At 39.5% G+C, this 22903-nt stretch overlaps 1 protein-coding gene across 1 annotated transcript; it reads right to left on the reverse strand.

The window, feature by feature from the left end:
• Positions 1–216: 216 nt before the first annotated feature.
• SQLE (squalene epoxidase) lies at positions 217–17030 on the reverse strand. Its single transcript, XM_074897577.1, has 11 exons — positions 16120–17030; positions 13747–13999; positions 13277–13457; positions 10559–10655; positions 7590–7703; positions 5838–6009; positions 5413–5508; positions 4697–4839; positions 3496–3592; positions 2778–2865; positions 217–2035 (listed from the first exon to the last, which is right to left on the reverse strand). Exons 1-11 carry the CDS (start codon positions 16399–16401, stop codon positions 1843–1845), a joined length of 1716 nt encoding a protein of 571 aa, XP_074753678.1. The 5' UTR covers positions 16402–17030; the 3' UTR covers positions 217–1842.
• Between the last annotated feature and the right edge of the window lie 5873 nt (positions 17031–22903).

Here is a 22903-nt window from a genome sequence, read left to right on the forward strand (position 1 = left end):
ATTTCCAACAATTGATGATTACCCTGATCATCAAGACACTTAACCAGGCACTGAGTTCAAGAAAAGAAAAAAAAATGCTTAAACATATATGTAAATTTAAGCACAGTGGTATTTCCTGATAAATCAGGACCTAACAAAACTCATTACCCAGAGATACAGCAACAAAAAAAAATTTCTACAGATATCGTAACTTTTTATTTAAGTTAGCTGAGGATGCGTATTTGGCTCAGGACTGTTTATCCTTGACTTTAAAGAGACTGACTGCAAATAATATAAAAAAATAGAAAATGTAAAATTAATATTTTCAAAATTGTCAGAAATTTTGAAAACAGTTGTACAAATTCTGCAAACTTTGTGTACCCTTAAAGGGGCATCATTTAGTTACCATATATAATGATATTTGAAAATATTAGTACTTTACCCTAAAGTTTAAACATAGACATATTCCTGATGCAAGTAATTTCAAGAGGGTATCAAAAGGGATAATGGTTAGAAAAATATACATACTTTTGCTTCTGGAAAAGAACAGGTCATTTGAAATATCTGTCAAATAAAATACTAAAAAAGCCTCTCCACAGATTTTTTTTTTCCACAGTCCAACATCAAATGTATGTTTACATACAGCTTATGCAATCTGTCATTCTCAAGATACAGTCAAAGTCTCACCAGTACAGAAAAACATAATCTGTTAGTGCTCTCTAAACTGTTGGCTGCACTGATGTGTGATTTAGGTAAGTCAAAATAGTAGAGCCATACAGTGATACACAAAGCAATCATAAGAAAGGTAAAGAAAAATGAAAATACACAAGAACAAAGGAAAGCATACTGATAAATATAACTTTGAGAGGAATAGTAACCAACAGTTAAAGACATGAACTCTTTAGTAGCATGCAGTATTTTCTACAGGAAAAAAACTCAAACCTCCAAGTTTTAAAAGGACACTTTTGTGATACTTCTCATGAATTTTTCTAAGTAATATTAAAGATTACTCTCTACTGGAAATAGCCTGGACCAATTTTGTTTCAGTGGATATGGTTTGTTGCTATGCTTCAGCTTGTGGCAGCGTTAAACTTCAGTTGCACACACACCCAGCAAAACAAAACAAACTCCCCAAAGTTTTAAAAGAATATGAGATAGGAAGAAATTTTCAAAAACATGTGCTTTCAGTACCTGAGTGGAATGCAGTAGCCAACATAACCATGGTTTGATTATTACTTGTTTAAATGAATTCTGGTGTAATAAAAATATTTCAGAAGAGCAACATGGCACTTGCAATAGTGACTAAAGTTAAAGATATGATGACACTTCAAGATTTGAAATCCTTTACAGTGTCCTTTTAAGTGTCAGCAGACTAGTATCTTAGCTGCAACGGAAAAATAAGATGCAAATCCTAATGAAATAACCCAAATCGAGAATGTTACAATATTTCACAGTAATAAAGTCTATGAAACTAGTGAACAGCAAAAAGCATGACGGATAATAGCAGCATATGGTTTACAGTTTTCACTTTTTAATTTATTAATATTAGTGGTGCACTCAGCAATGGATAAAGCAAGGAATGAAATTATGACTAAACTGGCAATTATCTACCACATGTCAACACTTAATTATGGTCCTTGTAAACAGCTAACTCCTTTTTGAACTTTAATTGCAAAGAAAAGAATATTTACATATAATATATATGTATATAGCCACAAAACCAAAATTAAAGTCAAATCCTTATCAAGGAAATTGTGTTTTGAAGAGAAGAAAACATAATACAATATTAAATAGTACATGTCCAAAGATTTGAAGGCATTGAGATTTTCATGTTTTCTTCCTCCAGTCATTTCCCCCTGGATTTTAATAGACTAAATACTTCATTTCAGAGTAAATAAGTGGAAATATTATAGAGCAACTCCGGTAAAGAACAGCTCCACTACTGAAAAATGCTCGAGGTGTGGTGATCCAGGACTCCGACTTAAAGCAAAAATAAACAGCGTATAATGCCACAGCAAAGAAGTGGCCAATCAGAACCATTGGTTTAGGAGATAACCTGTATTAAAAATAAATAGATAAAACATGTAAATAAACAGAATGAGAAAGCACTGACAAATTTTCATTTTACAAATAGAGATCTTCACTCAAGATTACACACCCCCTTCTGATTTAACTTAGTTGTCTTGGAGCTGCTACACACCCTGTATTCCCTTCTACAGTACAGCCAGCATACACTGCTGCTCTCTCTTAATTTTGGGTAGTCTGTCTCTGCCTTTATCAGCCCCCAGGGGATTACTCTCAACAGGCTCTATCGGCTTTAGCTCTCATTTCAAAAACAGAGAAATATAAATGCACACATTATCACATGTTCAAACTAGTATGATTTATTGTGCATTCACCAGTTCCTGAGGGGTCACTGAAAACACCTTCATAGTTACCATTTTCCTGGTTCCTTATGCTCTTTTATGGGAGACCTTATCCTTAACTATTAGTTGTCAAGCATGAAACATCTTCACCAGCTCCTCTGCTAGTCTGGACCCCTCTACCTCATTCAAACTTCCATGCCATCTACATTAACTTCCTCTCCAACTTTTAGGGGCATTTCTTACAATGAAAAAAAAAAAAAAAAAAGTCAGCATTTAAAGACAGCTTCTAATAAAGCTCCAACTTTTAGTACAATCCTAAAAATACAGGTTCATGTGGACCAATCCCCCTGTGCAGAGCTGACTAGGAGCAAAGCAGAGCTTCACAGTGCTCGACCTGGTTCACATCAACTATTACAAGCACACCGAACTTACACAGAGAGCAGTCCAACAGGACCCGAGACACATTCTCCACCAAGTCTGAAGTAATGGAAACAGGCTTTCTTTAGCTGATGCAAGGAATCTACAAAATTAATTAAAATCATTCAACAAATATATCCAACATATACCAAAAATGTTTTCAGCATATGCAACAGTGGTATTAAAACCAGAACTCTGGTACTTTGGTAGCTGTTGTTCTGTTAAATTACGCTGGATTCTGAGCTAGTTTTATTTAAGTAAAGGATAGTCTTACAGAAAATCTACATATTCTTAAATTAACTGACACAAGAAAAGAATTTTCGGGGTTTTTTGCTTTGTGGGGTGTTTCTTTGGGTTTTTTTTGTTGGGTTTTTTGTTTTTTTTTTTTTTAATACTAACTCCAGATTTCCCTTCACATTGCTATAACTCAGTTTACATAACAATAGAACTAAACAACTAGGCAGAGAACACAAGCTAACTCATTAAAATCTTTAATTTATTGATATATTTTTAACATATATTGATTGATATATTTTAATATATATCAATATACACACACATGCACTTACATACACATATATTTAATATATATCAATGTACACATATATATACACATATACATACAAGCACATGGACATACACACATACACTCATATACACACACATCCCCTCCCCAGGCACATTTATTTACTAAGTTGTAACTAGTCAGAAGTTACCTTTAAAATATACTTACCATCTGTGGCAGCAAAGAGTTCATAAAGTGCCTGGGCAAGAACATTCACTACAAAAGAATGAGATCTTTTCCTTGACCAGTAAAATGTTCTTTTTGCCTAAAAAAAAAAAAAAATGTATTTCTGTCAGTAAGTACAGAAGAGCATTCCAAAGATTCCCAAAGAGGTGGTATTTTCACTCATGAAAATGTAGAGTGGATTTAGTGATAGGCTAGATCAGTTCCAAGCTAGGTCATTAAGGAATTTTGGAAACCTGAGCCCGTTATCTAGGCTTCTCTTACACTAAATATAGAAAAAAAGGTAGTTCCAGGGTGTGTTTCAGCTCACCCTACATACAGTAGGTAGCTGGGGTAGGTCAGAAACTTGAAGGATAACGCCCACCTAGTTCTCTCTGTTGATTAAGTAGGAAATAACTGGAAGTCTGAGGTGAGTAGCTGAAATGTAAGTATGTGCATTTGGTCAGGTAAGTCCTGTATTGTCCTGACATTCAGGGTCCCTCTAAGTGCTTCTCAATTTTCAAATACACTTTTTGAATACTTTACTTGTAGTCTATAATTATTCTAGCTATAATTTAGCCAAAACAATACGTCTAACCTGATTAAAAGCAGTAAACAAATAACTAAGAAATCTTATTACCTACTCATCAGAATTTTGGGTCTAAATCTCACTGAAAAAATAAACCCAGCATCAACATTGATGGTGCTGATTCCTGGGAAAGAAGGATGTCTTCCAACTTACTACTGTGAGATTAATGCAGCAGTCAAGGGGCTAGCGGAGCATTGAGATGCACCTGGAAAAACCGGGTACACACGCTCATTGTTTTCTAGGTACCACCCCCACAAACGTAATGGTCCTAACCCACCCCATTTAAGATCAATCTGCATTACAAATGCACTACTAATATGGGAATATCAGGTTATACTAGCCAAGCATGTTGACTAGACACATCACACCAGTCTCCTCAAGCAAAACACAACAAGTCAGTAAGCAGTTTTGAATCTGCCGTTTGCCACACAGTCACAGCACTCACAATTCACAGCTCCACTTACTGGGGAATGACTAATGCACAATTTATCTATCCAAAGCTTTGAAAACTGCTGTACCTCACTAATAACTTACCTGCCCCCAAGCTGTATAAAACCTAAAAGTGTGTTATTAAACTGCAGCAAAAGCTACCTAAAATAAGTCCAGAATAAAGCTCACCTTAAGAACATCAGCATCTTCATAGAGGTCTGGAATTTCCTGGAGCAAACTTCTCCATATTTTAATATCGTTTAAAATAACACTCATTCCTCCACCAGTTAAAGGGTGTCTTATATTATATGCATCTCCTAAAAGAAGAACACCTAGGTAGAAGACAAAAAATAATGGGATACTGCATGACCATTACACAACCTTAGAACTCAAACCATCTGTTTTTTTTTTTAAAATCAGTTTTACTCAGCATTCCCACCAGAAAATAAGATGAATAACTAGAAATTAAAAAAAAGAAAAAAGGGAAAAAAAAGAGGATGTTTTTAAATTAAAAAGCTTAAAAAGCCTTTATGATGATCACAGTCAAAATATTTCTTTCTCTATAAGTATGCATGTGTGTGTGCCAAAGAACACAGACACACTTTTTAAGGTAATTTCTCTACTTTTTCAATCAAGTTTTTCTTAAAAAGACCACACTTGTATAAGCTTGAACAACTGAGTGATTTAAACTTAAAAATGAAGCAGGCACTGATTTTAAGTCTGGTGTCAAGACAGATGTTCCAAGTAAATTGTGCCCAAGGTACACCTTTTCAAAATACTGGTTTTCATAGAATTGTGAGACAGTTGTATTGAACAACAAATATACCTCTGTGAAAACAAAGCCCTAAGTCCCAGAAGAAGTTTATAATGCCTTTTTCACACCCTTTTTATTTCATAATACACACCTTTTTTGTTTACAGCTGAAGGAGGCAAGAAGCTGGCCGGCATAGTCCTTAAACGATCATTCTGAACTGCTATTAAGAATGGTTCCTTTAAGTGATCTGCAATAACCAAATATTTTAGTCACACTACTTAGAGTCTAAAACAATTTGCACATAACCCATTACATATCTTAAGATATAATTATATTATAATTATATATTATTATTATTATTATATCTTAAGAGATATAATCCTTCTGAATTGCTACCTTACAGATGTGAGCTGAACAAACTGCTGTGTGATGTGGAATCAAAGAAGAATGAATGGTTACTGAAACACTAACTGCACACGTGGAAAAATCCCACACAGTTCAATGAATTAAATAAAATGTGCCTTTTTTAGCACATTTAATTGTGACAATTATGCCTGGAGATCTTTCTAGACTTACCAGGTAGTTGTGGATAAATGTTCTCAATCATGTATTCTTTTAAATTTTTTGGCATTTCTCCTCGAATATCAACAAGGACCCGAGTCTCAGTTGAAGAAATCTGATAGACCAGCACTGGACTACTTTTAGCTAAAACAAGTTCAGCATAATTATCTTTAAACTGTGGTGCATCCTTAAAAAGAAAAGAAGGGGGAGAAAGATTGAGAACGACTAATCAAAGGATATTAACCTTCAGATATACAAAATCATTTTCTGAAAAACTCTGAAATACAATCCCATATCATATGATTTGGGTTATTTTTCTCTTTAAATGAACAAGAGAAGTGTTTTCAAAAAGAAAGTGCTGAACTTCAGTGTAGTTACAATTCTTTTGGCAATACACTGTAATATTTACTAGAATATATGAAGTTATACTTTTCATTTGAATACCTCACTAATATTTAATACATGCCATTGATAACCTGTAATCAATGTGGTAGCTTTCAGTAAGATCATTTTGTTTTCTTTTCATAAAGAAAGTGGTGGGAGAGAAAGAATTACTCTAGTCTGTACACAACTACATGGAGATACCAACTGAGGAAGAATCACAGGTCCTAGCTAACCAGGTCTTAAACACGTTTCCAAAAGTAGAGAAACAGGAGGCATGTGAGCAGTGGTGAAGGGGTTAGGGACCAGAAAGTATTAAAGTTCCTCCAAGTCAGTGTTTCCAGTCCAGTGAAAATTCTGTAGCTTTGGTTCCTTCTCCTTAATTATTTTTGCTGTTAATGCAATAAATGCAGCAGCCACAGAGGACAAGACTCAGCCAGGATTTCTAACTGGGTTTTCCAACCACCCAGCTAGCCAACCCACATTCCCATTTCATCTCCTGAAGCTTACAGGTCCTGAAGGTATGTATGTACCTGGTTACAAGATATCCCACCTTCAGGCAGGAGCACAGTTAGGGTATTCTTCTGGAGTATAAAACATAGGTGGTTTGACCCACAGCTGCTGTGATGATCTCAAACTGCTCCCTGAACAAGCACCGTAAACATTTCAAAAAAATGTCATCACCTTAGCTACCGATGTCTTAACAGAAACCAGTCAAAGAACCTATATCCAGGGAAACAATCTTACAAATTGGGTTCCAGATTTACAATGGTGCCTACTTCTAACCCAGAGATTAATGCTATGTGAAATATAGCGCTAACAGCACATGTACCGCTACGTTATATCAAATGTTGAAACTTTTTTCCCTTCAAAAAGGAAAGAAGTATTTTCTGTGAACTAGTCTAGTGAGTCCAGTGTTCTGTTTAAACTAGTGATGTTGAATCCTACTCTGGGTTTTTTTAAACCTTCCCTTGTTCATCTGTATGTTTAACACTATACTCGACTCTTAAAACCAGAATCTAACTTTAAACTAAAACCCAACAAAAACCAAAACTGGTTCATAGTTACTTAAAAGTGTTTTGAGTTGAAAATCCGATCTGTAACTATACCAAACATGTTAAGTCTGACACAGCAAGTTCAGCTATCCTAGAGCTGGGATGGAGTATGCATCAATAATTTAAGAGTTAAAAATATAGACCAAAATTTCCAAGCACTCCTCAAAGGGACACAGAAACTGATAGAACAGCTGTATATATATTTCTAAAAGCATAGTTCTAGCTGATTCTGCTGGAAAAGATAATGAACAACGATATATTCAGTGAAATTCAGACCCACATTAAGAAGTGGCAGCATACTGGCTTATACAGTATCATACATAAAACTTACCTTCAAAATGCAACCAACAAAATGGGATGAAACAGTAACTTTGCTGGAGACCAAGTTTTTTCTGAACTTGGAGAAAAGTCCATCAGCTACAACAGTAAGTGGCGCATGAAGTTCCTGCAGCATACAGAAAAAATACAGACGTGATATTTCCAGTTTTGCTTAACAGTGAAACAACTCCAAAGCTCTCATTAGATATTCTACAGAACAATAAACATAAGAGAATCACAGACCACATTTATAATATATTTACTAAGAAATAGAGTATTTTTTTGCCTTCCTCATATTCATATTTAACTATACTTCCTCTAAAAGTTGATCTAAGCATATAGTCCAGCCTTTTTAGACATGCAATCAGATAACAAAGTTACGGGGACTGTGTTGGAATTTGGATTTAAAAAAAAAACTTCCCACAAGAAAAGTAGAGTAATTGATCCCTTCAGGAAGAAAAAGAAAACTAAGAAGAAATTTTAAATTAAAGAACCATTCATAAGCATCTAAACAAAACCAAACTGAAGTGTAACAAACTGAAATGCAGTAAGCATACCAAGATCTTCTTTAAAAGACCAAGAAGCGAACTCTGAGCAGTTCCTAGTGTACTTAGGAACTATAAGAACAAATAGTGTATACAGACAAAATAGAAAAGAGAATCTGAGTAAACTGATTAGGTTCAGCCTGAATGTATGCACAAATTCCTAATGTTTAACACATACACATTGCTCTCTAACATGAGCAAATTATCCTGATCATTAAAATACATTTTAAAACATTTATACTATAAGGCTTTTAGAGGTAGATGTTTCCTTCTATCTACAGATTTCCTGAGGTCAGTATATTCAGTGATTTAACTGCAAATGACTAGATTTGTATTGAGCATTAGTCCTTGGCCTTCAATAATCTCATATATTTGACATAAGCAGAAAAAAAAAGTTTTTCCTTTTAAGCTTTTAGGATGCAAATAACAAGGCAAAAAAAGCATGTCGTGTTTCATTAGCACTCCTGGAAAATATTCTACTATTGGATGGAAGCCTCTGGTGAGCCAGTATGTGAATGGGTTCCTCTACGAGCAGTAGGAATCAACTCAGTCACTTGTGTCACACAATCCTTACATCTTTTGCTGTGCAAAGGGAAGTCAGACAAAATCAGGTTAAGAGTAGAGCTGAGTAAAACAATATACACTTATGGTGTCTGAGCTTATAGAAATGAGCTCCAGAGTAGAGCTAACAAAACCACTTTCCTACGGATTCCTGTCTCAGATGACTTCAAGCTCTAATTATTCCTGCAATTAGAGCAAAGTCACTTGCCCATATGGGTTTCCTCGTGTCTAATGATCCGAATATTTATGCTACAATTTCTCCACAATCAACATACTAAGACCTTTACTCTATTCAGCTCCTGGTTTTGATAAATTTTATAAGTTGATTTTTAGCATGCTGGCTAATCTGAGTCTCATTTAAGAGAATAAAAATCTCAAAGGCAATGTGGTGGCCAACAGGTATGGAGAGGACAGAAAACCACAGACACAACACAGATCACCCTCCTTTCTTCATGAAAGCAGATTAAGGAATGCAAACAGGGTTTGGTTTTGGGGTTTCTTCCCCCTAAGTAGCTTCCCAGCTGTAAAGAGTCAGAGATAGGGAAACACAGTTAAGAAGAAATGTTTAGTGGAAATTACTTCCACTAGATTTCTAAAATCAAAGGGGATCTAGGCTAGCAAATGAAACAGTTCTTTCCAGCCACAGAACTTCAGCATTCACAGTGAAACATGAATTTGTTTATTCCAATTATACAGAGAGGAGATTCAAAGCCTTAAGTACAACACACATGCTCTCAGGAAAGATGCAAGGCTAAAACAACTGGTCACCCTACTGCTGGTCAAGTCACACTTAAAATTACAACAACATCCATAAATGTGTAAATCTTAAAAACAAATCTCAAAGCAAAATAAGCACTATCCCCCTCCGCTCCCAAACAAAACAAAAAACAACCCCTTTTACACTGCTGGGTGATAAAACCAATTGGATTGGGAAAAAAAACCACAAACCATTCCATCCCTGCCAAAAAACTCTTCCTCTGCTAACTCCCTATCTTTCCAGCACCCACCTGTGATTCAGTGTTATTCGGCTAGAGTGGATTTCCTAATATAGTTTTATTCATTTTACATGACACGAAAGACAGCCCAAGGAACAGGACTTGGAACTCCCCCTTCCTTCAGCTACCTCCAGAGGGGCCAAGGATGTTGTTTCTATTGAGCTCTCTTACAGCTTCCTATTTACAGCATTTTGCCATCAAGTGAGCCCTTTGTCTGAGGAGGGTCTAAAATGAACTAGCTCTCCTATATCTTGGGCAAATACTTTTAAAAGGCCCTCTTACATACGTTTTTATACCACCATTTCCATTTCTAAATGACCTGAAGATGAAAGATTGTTAGTAATGCTCAGCAGTTTAGTATTAGTTGAGGCAAAGAACATCAATCAAACCAGTGACACAATTAAAATCGACCAGAACTCTCTTTCTGTGATCCCAGAAATGACTGAACAGAACTATCTCTATGAATAGGTACCTATCTTATTTTCAGACACCTCAGTCAACGGTGGAAGTATATGTGGAAACAGACCATTACACACAGCCAAAACACAAATCTTAATATACTGGGTTTTTTCACCAGTAACTCTCAAAAGATTTTAAACTCCAGACATAGGAATATTGAAATAAATAATGAACTGAATTCTCCACAGACACTGAAAGCAGAAGCTCCACAAGAAGTTATAACAAGAATTCCCACATGTTGGGACTGCATCCACTAGAAAGTAATCTCCCTTTATTAAAGCTTTCGCTTTCTTGATGATTGCGTTATTTCTGTACCAGTGCTTTGAAAGAGGTTTTTTTCAAAATTTTATATATATATATATATATAAACCAATGATTTTTCTCAATAATTTAACAAAGATTGCAACAGAAAACTATCTTACCTTAGTGTCTCCAGTTTCTTTGTCCTTGTACTGAACACCCACAACACAGTCATCTTCCTCAAGCAATTGTAACACAGTTCCCTCAATGAATTTTGCACTGCAATAAGAAAGAAGGGTTAGAATGGAATGGAAGAGGATTGATGCCAACATTTCAAGGCATTAGACACAGGAGAGACAGATTTCACTAATCTTGTCTCTGCCAACACAGTTCGTTTAAATTTTAGAGACAAGATATATTCTTGACCATTTTCAGAAGCCACATCAAACATCAAAAGTGTTTGTCATTAATTTCAGTTCAACACTACCGTTTGGTTTGATACCTGAGAACATTTTAAAACTGTAGTTCTTATCTTAAACACCCTACCATTTAGCAGAATCCTCAGCTGTGCTTCAGGTGCTCCATGGCCATGGCTCCAGAGAGGAGTCCGACACCTAACACGGGTCAGAAATGAGGCAGCTGACTGAGTCATCCTGCTAAATGGTGGGAAATGCTGACTGTGCAGGTAAGATGTAACTCCAAGCAGAATTCAGAAGCAAGATCTGAAGTAACACTTCAGCACTTAACATGTACACTAGGGAGAAGTGAGGTACCTAATTCTTAGAGTAGTCCAGAATAATCCAACCTGTTTAGGACAGAGACATCTAGCTTTTCACCTCAGGAATTCAGGATACATTTTTTTATTTTGCTATTTATGCTTTTAAAGTTCTGCTAATGCTTATGTTTAGAGTCAGAACTGAGCATCTTCTACCTCCCAACGAGAGCTATTTGGGGTTCACAAATTAAATCTCTGTAAACCTACATCTCTTGTGGGGCCTGAGCTGTTAGACCTGACCCCAGCAGTTCAGACTTTGCAGCTCAGAACAGACGCTCTCTCTCCCTCACAAATATTTTCATATCCAGATGGAATTCTACAACTTGGAGAAATGAGCTAAAGGTCCACGTGAGAATATGACAGTTTGATATTTAAGGCTCTCAGAGGGAACATGAGCAATTGAATTCATGTCTTTTCTGCATGTCAGCCAGCACGGAAATTTCAGAGCAGATCGTGACTGACTTAATTTGCCAGGCAACAGGCAGGTTGGCTGTACCAAAACATGAATGGTTATGTGTAAGCTAACCAACAGAAACTTCAACACAGCAAGGGAGTGCAGCAACATGTCAGATTAACAGCAGGTGAATCAGAGTTCTGTGGATCCTATTGACTTTAAATTTCTTCTATAGTTGTCACTTCAGTTATCTAAGGGTGTGCTCACTTCATTTTCTGGTTCTCACCCACTATAAAAATAATTAACTAATGATGCCCTACCTCTTTCCTCTGCAAAATTAATTTTACTCATCTGAAATAAATTCATATTGCCTAGTACTTATAAAGAGGCTATACTAATCAGTAATAATTATCCTCTATCACAAGCTTTGAGATGAAAAACAAACTGTCATGGCACTATTAAGAGTTCTTGACCGCTCCCGCACCTTAATTTAATATGCGGTTTTCTATGTTACAATTAAAATGTAAAGCAAACATACACAAAATTAACATTAAAAGACAGCGTGGAGAAAGAGGAAAGCATTGAATTCAAGTCACAAACTAGCTTTTATAAGCTTCTGCTTCAAAGACTGTGTACAGCTACTGGATTTTTCCCAGTAAGTGGAGCAAACAGGTATCCAATTTTCACTGAACTGGAACCCTCAACAAGAAGGCTGTAGCTTTTACAGCTAGTAAATGCAGCTGTTGTTAATTTTAACTGTATTACAGGTCTGCTATCTTTTAGTGCTACTTTAGTAATTCATGATATAATAGATATGATAGGAGAAAGATTTTCCAGTTCAGAATAAAGACATGTAACATAAAAAATGATGCCACGTTTCTCTTACAAGCATTATTTAGCAGAAAAAAAAAAAGAGACAAACCAAAAAAATACCCCACAGAAACAAGCACCTAGAATCTGTTTCAATAAAAGTTTCCTTCTCAGCTCTTGTATAAAAAAAAAATAAATCAGTTAAAGAGGAAATAACAAACACTAATTTTTTTTTCATTAGGAAGAGAAGGTGTCTTCAAGACTCTGAAAAACAGAGCTTAATAATTGGAAAGAGCTACTTCCATTTAGTGCTCCTTTCTAGTTATTTTGCTTGATTTCTTGCTAACATTAAAACCAGAACAACGTGCAAATGTAGAAGCTTGATTTCTGGCCATCACAGATAACATCAGTGCAAGAAACATATGTCCCAGCTCATTGCATGAGGGTTGGACTAGATGACCTTTAAAAGGTCCCTTCCAACCCAGACCATTCTATGATTTTTAGAAATTATACCAGATTTGCCACTCATTTCTTGACCAAAGTTCTATGCATTGCTCACTGAGAAGAGGTCGTTTCTCTGGTAAAATGCCAAACCCAAGAATCAGTAGAACAAAATCCACCCCGTACCCTTGAACTGTTCTCTCACATGGATGGGCCAGTACCTTGCCTAATATTTAAAGCCTATATTCCCATAATTTAAAGATTAGCTTGTCCCAAAGGGTAACATATGATGTATATGCAACTCATGAACATGTCTGCAGAAAACAGAATGAGCAACTATAGCTGTTACTTTTTGTCAGTCTTGTTCATTGCAGCCCTCTTTGTGGGGACAGAGTGAAATAGTTAAGGAATCTCATGGATGCTGGGAACAGTGCTTCTGAATCTCTGGATCCCAGCTGTGCTGTTCACAAAGTGACTCACTTGGGCTCTGCCATAGCTGCCCTTCGGAGACCCATGATGAACTGGCCATGATGGAAAGATCTTCCACTTGCCACGCTGCCATCCTCAGATACTGGATAAGGAATTTCAACCTCCAAGTTGCTCTCTCTGTCATGAACTATGTAACCATTTACTATTTGTGAATCAATACCTTCTACTGTATCTGCAAAATATAAGCCAACGGAAGAGTTTTAAAAGTCTTAAAGAAAGCTTAATCATGTATGAAAAGTATTTCTTTACATAGAGTCCGATTTTTTAAATCAAAACACACATGTTGAAGGATTAATACTTTCAAAATGGCAGACTGGAAACACACAAGCAATTTTAACTCAAATATTAAAGATAGATAATGTATTTCTTAATTTTCCCAGTAGGCATGCTTTTTCTAAAAACATAACTGAGTGTAATAACTGTTGTGTTATAGATATATTTACATTTTGAAATGCACTCACCTTCAAGACCCAAGTCTTTAAGTGCATTAAAACCTCCAGGTTGCAACAATTCTCCAACTATCCTGTCGGGTTCTTTCAGATCCCTCTCTATCACAGTCACCTTTCTTCCATCCCTTGAGAGAACCGTGGCCAAGGAAGAACCAAGGACACCTGACCCCACAATGATAATTTCTGGATCGTATTGGGGTGATAATGTTGCATTTGGAGCAGTCTCTGTCAGATGTACATCTGAGAAGTTTACTTCTCTTTTACCCTTTAGAAAAGAAAGCCAACAAAGTTACATGTGCCAATGTATGTGTACCATAATCTTGTCAGAGGGCTAACTCTGGACTAGTTCTACTTTGACCCAGAGGACTGAGAGTGCACCAGTAGTTAAGAGAACATCTTCCAGTTTAGTTTTGCCCAAAATTAAATCAGTTGTACTCTGCAATGCAACAAAAACTCAACAAGCAAAGCAAAGGAAAAAAAAAACCAAACAAAATCAAGATACTTGCGTAAAACTGTCCTGCTGATCAAGGACAACCACTAACATAATCTCAGAGAAACTGAAAGGCAAGTTCCTATAAAACGCAGTAAGCCAAGGCTGTCCCATACCCTTGGTCTATAAAGTAACACACCAAGGCCATCATATCAGTGAGTCACTACCACACAGAGGCCTTAGCACTTTGCAGTGAAAAAGTTATCAGGTTCACTGGAAAATGTACTCCTCTTTAATTTTACTGTAAGTGAACTACCTACCAAAATAACAGTTTATGGTAATTAACTCAGCATGGAAAAGTATCAGCAGAAGCAGCTACCTGTGAAATGTTATAAAGAAATGGTCCTGAAATGAAAACACTGATATCAGACAGTCAAAAGTACAGGCAAAATTACCATTCAACTACATTGAAAACTGTTAGGAATTGTCACAGATCAGATTATGTATCAGTTAACATATAAACTGGTGCATGAAGACCAGCTGTGTTATAGTACCTTCCTAACAGCATCTCTTCAAAGTGGAAAAATGTTGCAAGGGCTATTCCAGTGCAAACCTGCAAGTCATTTCTCCAGCTGGTAAAATGAAGAATAAAGTCCAATTCACTCTTTCACAAATGCCTCAGCAATGCACTGCTGACAGTGGTAAAATACGATTGCATCAGTGAAACAAATGCCCAGAACAACACTGACATCAGAATTTCTAGTGGTATAGTGTCATGTTTATATGTACAACGCAGCAAAGGAGTGCAAAACTATCTGAATTCAGATAATACAAGAAAGTGAGGTAAAGGCAGGCTTTACCAGCAAAACAAAATAAAAATCTAGAACCTCTGACTTGAAGCCAAAAATAGTTTCAAGTGCTTCTGTCCAGGGGGTCAGTGCTCAGCTGAAACTGCCCAGAAGTACTGGAAAGAAGCCAAACAGTGCCAACCCACAGATGTACTGAATATGCAAGTCCAGTCGGTAGTCTTAGATGGCAGGACTCCAGCTCAGCTCCAGCCAGGAACTACAGCTCTCTCCGCAGGCTCACAAAGTCTCATCCTGGGCTGAGTGGAACCGACTGACTATCTCTGCTCTGGTCCTGTAATAATTGTACAAGCAATAGTTTGGCAATAATTTCCAAATATCTCTATGTACCACTGTCTAGACAAGTGTGTTTTATCCATAAATATTAGGAAGCTGATCACTGACCCACAGAATGGCTGAGGGTGTAAAGGACCTCTGGAGGTCATCTGGCCCAAAACCCCCTGTTCAGAGTCAGAGCAGATTGGCCTGGACCGCAGCCAGCTGGGTTCTGAATACCTCCAAGGATGGAGCCTCTGCCACCCCTCTGGGAAACTGTTGCAGTGCTCAGTCACCCTCACAGTAAAAAAGTGTTTCCTGATGTTCAGAGCAAACATCCTGTGTTTCAGTCTGCACCCATTGCCTCTGGTCCTGTCACTGGGCATCGATGAAAAGAGCCTGGCTCCATCGCTTTGCACCCTCCCTTCAGGTACTTGTATGCATCGATGAGATCCTCCTGAGCCTCCTCTTGTTCCCCAGGCTGAACAGTCCCAGCTCTCTTGGCTTTTCCTCATAGGAGAGATGCACCAGTCCTTCATCTCTACAACACACTGGCAACTGAAGATATTTTTCTGCTAGTATAATAATCCTTTACTACAAATCTTTCTTCAAACACATTTGATTTGACTCCACAAAACCCCCAGTAATGAGTTTCACCATCTCTTTTGCCATTCAAAACAAAAATAACAAAAAATATGACAAATCAGACATCCGGCATCTAAAGACAAACCCTCTCCAACCCCTTCTCAGCTCCTTTCCCTCACCAGGGCAGAGGGTCAGCAGCCAGAGGGAACAGGGGGAAGACACTGCAATTCCCATCTGAATTGAACCTACCTTTCTGGATTTGGGTTGTTCAACTTGTTGAGATCCTGGGGTGGGTTTGGCCCAGATGAAGCCAACAAGTGGTAAGGCCGACAGAACATCAGAGAGCATCCCCAGGTGGGCCTTCCGCTGCTGCTGCTTGGGCCCCCTGAAGTGGTACCTGTACGAGAGCAGCAAGCCAAGGGAGAAAAACACTAACACGGAGAGTAGCACCTCCTTATTAGCGTAAGTCATGAGGTCTCCACACTTTTTATACACGTAGATGAAGGAAGCGATACCCAGAAAGGTCCACATTGTGAGGGGACCGGTCACTGCTCCTGGCTGCTTTCTCCAAAGCTTTCCCGTTGATGGATGCTGCCCCAAATGGAATTTTGTTCAAGGTATGAAAAAAATATAGAAGTGTAAAGGCTTCTCTCCTGATAGCAGGGAGGGAGATCTCAATGGGAAAAACAAGAAGCTCCAGAAAATCCTGTAGAGGATCAAGCCCTACCTCGCCGGGCTGCCACGGGAGCAGAGATGTTTCAAAAACGAAAAAAAAAAAAAAAAAAAAAAAAAAAAAAAAAAAAAAGTCGTCTTAAAAATCCCCCAGCCCCGCACAGCACCTCAAGGAAACGCACGTCGCCGCCCGCCACCAGCGATGCCCGCGGAGCCGGGAGCGCGTCCCCGCCACACCGCCTCCCGGGTCACCCCTCCGCCGCGCCCAGCCCCGCCTCGGCTCCCGCAGGTAGCGATGCGACCAGAGGCTGCACGCCCGGGGAGCGAGGCGACGCCGCTGCGCGGGGCCCGCCCCGGCCGCCGTGACGCACCCGGGCGGGCGGGCGGTCGGTCGGAGGACGGCTCGGGCGCCGCGGGGCCGCGGCTGAATGCGCTGCCTGCCCGGCTCACCGAGGGAGGATGCGGCGCCCCTGCCCCCCCCGCCCCGGGCCCCGGCGGCGCCCCAGCGCGAAGGCGGGGCGGGGCCACATGCGCGGGCCGGCCGACGGGGCGGGGCTATGCTAATGAACACTCGCCTCCACCTCCCTGTAGGTACCGCGCGCCCCGTGCCTCAGAGGCGTTTGGCCAATCGGCGGTGCTATGCCGAGATGGCGCTATGGCCAGGCGCCCAATCCGAGCGGGAGGTAGGCGGGGCTTGCGCCCGCCGAGCACCTAGGCCGATGTGACGACGGGGAGGGCGGGGCGGGAGCGCCGCGGTTGCCATGGCCACGGGATGAGGGGCGGCTGCTTGCGGCCGCGGCCCGGCCGCTACCGCGCCCCTTCCCGCCCGGCTGCCTAACGCGGGCCGCGCATGCGTGCTGCCGCGGGCGCAGGTGCCTGAGGGGGCGGCGGGGAGGCTCAGGGCCGCGGGCGGGAGCCGTCAGGCGGCCCAGGGGGGGCGGCGGCATCCAGGCCTGAGGGGCCTGTCCCGGCTGAGGGGCAGGGACAGGCTGCCAGCCGCTCGGCCGCAAACTGGGCTCAGAAATGTAAAACCCAAGGGAGAAACGAGGCGGGGAGGGAGGTAAGAAAGAGCCTGCTGTGCCCCAGCCTTACCGACGGGGAGTTTGAAGATTTGCTTCTGGGATGATTTGTATGGCTGCACAAAACCAGCAAAGCAGAAATAATTCTTTTTTAGCATTGAGCTGCTCAGGGGCACACACCTGCGGTCTTCCCTTTTCTCTGTGAGAGGCACCTTTCTTGGGCTATGTACATGTCACAGTGCAACAATATGGAACAAGGCTATTAGAGTATAATAATATTTAAAAGTGATGAAGCTATGAAACACGTCAGGACTCCAGGCAGAACTGGTGAAAGAATGAGCAAAACCAATCACATGCAAATGGAGCAAAAGGAGATGAGATCTCTGCAGTGGTAAAACAGCGGATTTCAAAGAGGGGAAAAACGTTCAGTAGTTTCTTATGCAGAGAAAATGAGACTGAAAACATTTTGGCAGACTTGAATAAATGCAGGCGAAAACAGGAGCCAGTAAGGGGCTTTGATTTATCCATCAGATCAGTCAATTCATGCTAAAAATAAAGATCCTGTGAGCTATGAGGTCCAGCACAGAATTTTCTATATGGCAAAGACATGGGTCTCATCCAGCAATGATGGTTCCTCCCTCAGTGATGAAATGAACGCTAGTGCAGCACAGGCATCTGTAATCCTAGGCAAAGGTGTTCACAGCAGGAACTGCTTTTCCCCAGTTTGAACGAGGGTTATTACAGCTGTCAGCAAGTTTTATGTTTAAACCACCTGAGACTGAACCTCTTACATAGATCTGCACTCGATTTCACTATGTTCGCTAATGTTCCTTGTGCCTGCTAAACATGGCTTTTTTTATGAACTGAGCTCTACAGAGTCACTCAGCATGTTGTAAGACCAAATTAAAATGCATGTAACGCTTCTGGGCATTTCATGCTAGAGCCAAAACACAAAAAGAACCATAGCCTTTAAGTTACTGGAACCAACACAAACCTTCTAAAGACTAAGAAATGTCAATTGACATATGTGAACCGACAACTACTGAAAATAATACCAGAGTGATGCAAGTGCATAGTCAGAACTGTACCGAGGACCAGAGCAAGCTTAAGTGGCTAACAGAAGGAAGAATGGTGTTTAAGAAAACAGGTTGAAGCAGAACTAAGTGAATGAAATAATGGTGTGATGATTTTAAGATTAGAGGAAAATTTCATCTTACACTTTACTGCAAACTACACAAAACGCTTCTTTCCCCACTGTGGATCCTGCTTTATGCAGCTGTAAGGTAACTTGTGTTGACTTGGTAATAACATGTTAGTGTAACCCACTACAGAACATCAACTTTCTGTCTCGCCCAAGTTCCCCAGTAGCCACTGTGTCTGATCCAGAGGAGAGGGCAGTAATAGGGGGCTGGTTCAGGAAGGAGTGAGTGTGGGTGTCCCTTCAGCTGCAGGTTGTAATTTGATCTTATTAGGTGACCAACAAAACTGCACGCTTGTTCTTCCACCCCAAGAAGTCACCTTCTGTTGATGAAACACTCATGCAAAATGTCTTTCAGGATTATGTAATTTGTGAGTCATTTTTCTTGTTACTTCTATTTGGAGTGGCTAGCACTGGGAATTGTAGCAATTACCGAATTCTGGGTTTGAATGCAGCACTCACAGAGGCATCTGTTCAAGGCTCAGATATCATAAGAACATTTTTGTATTTCCAGCCAAGACATTGAAAGTGGGTGATCCCACTACCTCTTCATTTACTCTCACTGTCCTGGCTATGGTGAAGAGCGTGACATATTTGCATCTCTTTGTTCATTGTAAGAGCTATCTTTAATTGTTTATATTATTGTAAACAAAAAGGTATTTCTGTAGATAGATAGGTAGAGCTACTAATTTTTTGCTGTGGCCTTATTTTCCAGCTTTACAAAACAACATGGGTTTTTTTTTCTGTTTTATATTTATGTGCATTCTTGAACTTCGTTAAGAATTTTGTTTCTAGAATAAGAGACTTCTTGCTTCACTTGTGAAACCTTGTCGAGATGACTACTATGAAACATCTTTTCATGATTTATATCTCACAGTGGCTAACATGAACAGGCTGAAAGAAGAATTTCTAAAATTCCATAACAAAGTCACAACCGGGAAATAAAGGCACTCACAAAGAGGTTGGAGTTGAGCAGACTTCTCTCTTATCCCTTCTCGAGAAGCAGCAAAATGCTCTTTTCAGACTTGGACAACCAGCAGTTGGCAGGGAAAGGATGTGATGCTGGAATAACGAGAAATGGTTGGCTGAACTCCAGGGTATAAAAAATAAACTACTTGATGAAGACTTTGATGATTGTGCAGAAGCAGGCATTATGTGTATGCCATCCTATGATGCAGACCCATAAAACAGAAGACATGCCCCTAGTTCAGGGTCACAACCACCCTGGCAGCTCATGTGTCAGGACCAATATCCAGGGTATCAGACCTATTGCTTATATGCTGCATGACTGACCAGCATGTGCTGCACAAGACTGAGCCTTTCTGTCCATGGACATGCTCCACGTGATGTAGAGCTTGGTCTCACTGCACATCCAATTAATGGTCATCTGCCCACACCGGTACATACATGGGGAAAGTCTGGTGTGTTAGACTAAAAGATGAAAGAAAAATATCTATCCTTATGTTTCACTAATTATCATGAGAAGAAGCAGAGCCTGGTAAATGTTTGGAAGAGGAAGGTGGTAGAGTTCCTCAAAAATCAAAAGAATGATTATATGAAACTGCAGTTTTTCAGAATTAAGAGTTGCTTTGAGCTTCAAAGCAAGAGGCCACTTGCATAAAAGGCTGTAATTGTGTCTATATCAGTTGGTGTATGAAGGAATACAAAACTGTTATTCCTCATGGGGATTTTATTATATTGAGAAGTTGAGTGGTTTAATTCATTTTTCTAACAAAGCAGCACAGTTGGATATTTTCAAGGTTGATCAGAATGAAGAGCTCTGGAGATGTCTTCAGTATGTTTTTAATAAACATCAAAAAACCAGCCCAATGTCTGAGGAACACCAAAAACATCAAATATATATGTAATGCATGAACTGGGATTCTGTTATGAAGTTTAAAATATGCAGCACATCATGAAAGTTCATCCTTATGATATACTGTATTTATAAAGTGTTCAAAGGGATGTTTAGCAATATTTTCTCTCTATCCCAGTGGGAAGATTATAAAATTATTTGTCTCTTATTAATGCATAATTAGGGAATTAAAGCCAGTAGCTATTATGTTCTTTGCAGTCTGACAGTACAGAATATTAAGAGGGCACCTATTTGGGGACAAAGCTGTAATGCCTGGGGAGTCCAAGCTGTAATTTAAAGTTACTTGGGCTTGAGGAATACAGCCAACATACAGGCTGTGGTATGCCAGTGGCCATATACCCCCTGTGTCAGCCCCAACAGCTACTTATATAAGCACTTGTCCCCTTGGCTCTGTTTTCCTTCTCAGGTTGGAATTAAGCTGTCTATTTTTCTAGAATTTCATCTCTTAGATTGCAAATAGGTGATTTTTTAATATCAGTGTGTTCACCTCTTTTTCTTATTATATGGAGGGGGCAAGTTTTCAGTCAATGATATCCATAATCGCAAGTCAGCTGACTGGGACAGAAGGAAAGGGAAAGACTAACTCACTATTTAAAAAAATTACAGTCCTCACACCAGCAGTGACAGTTTTGTGTTTTTCTCTGATTTTGAAGTTCCATTCCATAGACATTTCCTAGTCATGCCTTGCTGAAGACTGCACAATGTTTTCACAAGGCACTAAAGACATTTACAGTCCTCAGGCTTGCGGTGTGAAGGAGGCAATGTAGGAATAGGGTTAATGGATAGCAGACAGACTACAGATATGGAGAAGGGAAAAAGAGGTTAAAGAACCAGAAGGCAGAGGCAGGGTAGAAAAGCATATCAGTGTTGCAGTGGCATTTATTCTTTCCTTTTGTGCAGTTATGCAGCATTGAACAGGAAGGCAGCCTCTGTAGTGTCTATCTCCACGTGAAATCCAACAGTTCCTTCTCTTTACAGCAGAGCTGTAACGGATCCCAGAGGCCATTTCTCTCCATTGTTTGTTCAGTGAGCGGTTGGTTTCTACATAGCTGGAGCTCACATCCACCCAGAAGACGATCGAGTCTTCAAGTTCAGTATGGAGCAATGCTGAAGCAAGAGGTGCACTAGCTCTATAAACAGGAAAGCAGCTCATAATGGTGAATTCCATGAAGTGGAATTGCAAATTACACATCAACAATAATCCATCCATGCACCAACAGACACCAGAATTTTCAAACAGGTGAGCTTTCAAGGGCAGATAGAAAGGACAAGCCAGGACAAGAAGGGAACAGCAGAGTAAGCTTAGCAAATACAAAAAAACTCTTATGAGATAGGAATTAATCCACACTGACTTTTCCTGCTGCTGAGCTAACTTACTTCCTAAGGTTAATTGCCACATGCTAAATTCCAGAGGACTGCATAACAAAAAGTATGCTTGCAAATAGAAGTGTTTTACATATAAATCATTTGACATCGATAAATGTCAAGGATAGGTAAAGTTTATGACTGAATATTATAGGTTGGAAACGTCAGTAAAAATGGGGACAGCCCAGAATTGCAGGCCCTGGAGAGGCACATTACAGCAAGATGTCTGACCTGAAAAACTTGGTGGAGAGAATCCACACAGCTGGCAAGTTCCATTCAGCAGGTTTTTTTGTTGATTTGTTGGTTTCTTTGTAAACCAAAGATTGTCTTTGTGGACTGTATCAGCATGTGATAAAAACTTATGAAAATTCATCATCTTAAGCTGCTGATAAGTTCTTCCACTGAGTTCTGTGTATTTTTCCTGCCATCCCTGTTTCTTTTCTGTCTTTTCTGCATCTACTCTAGTTTTTCATTAGGAGGTGCAGTAGGTTCTTAATCTTTAAAAACTGGAAAAAGTACTCCTAATCAAAATACTCTTGGATCAGAGAACTGAATATTTTCCTCTGAAGTCCAAGCTTAATTTAGTGGTGCTTCTCATCTCTTATTTCACCTCCTTGAGGATACTGATCTTTATAGTGATCCACCCTGAAGAGATGAGGGTATCAGAAGCCACTTTGTTCAGGTAATTTTCACTGTTTAAGCAAAAACTCTTCAGGCAGGATAAACACAACTGAAGAGCAAAACCCAAACATTTGTTGGCCTAAATACATGACAAATACAGAGCTGGAACTAATGAGCTATTGGGCTAAGTATATGCTTGCTGCCCTAGGTAAGACGCCCTGTGGCTCTTTGCTTTTCAGAAGAACATCAGTCAGGTGGAGAGGCTGACCTCCATTGCTCTTG

Source organism: Athene noctua, chromosome 2 (assembly GCF_965140245.1).
Source record: "Athene noctua chromosome 2, bAthNoc1.hap1.1, whole genome shotgun sequence".
In the NCBI taxonomy this organism is placed as follows: Eukaryota; Metazoa; Chordata; class Aves; order Strigiformes; family Strigidae; genus Athene; species Athene noctua.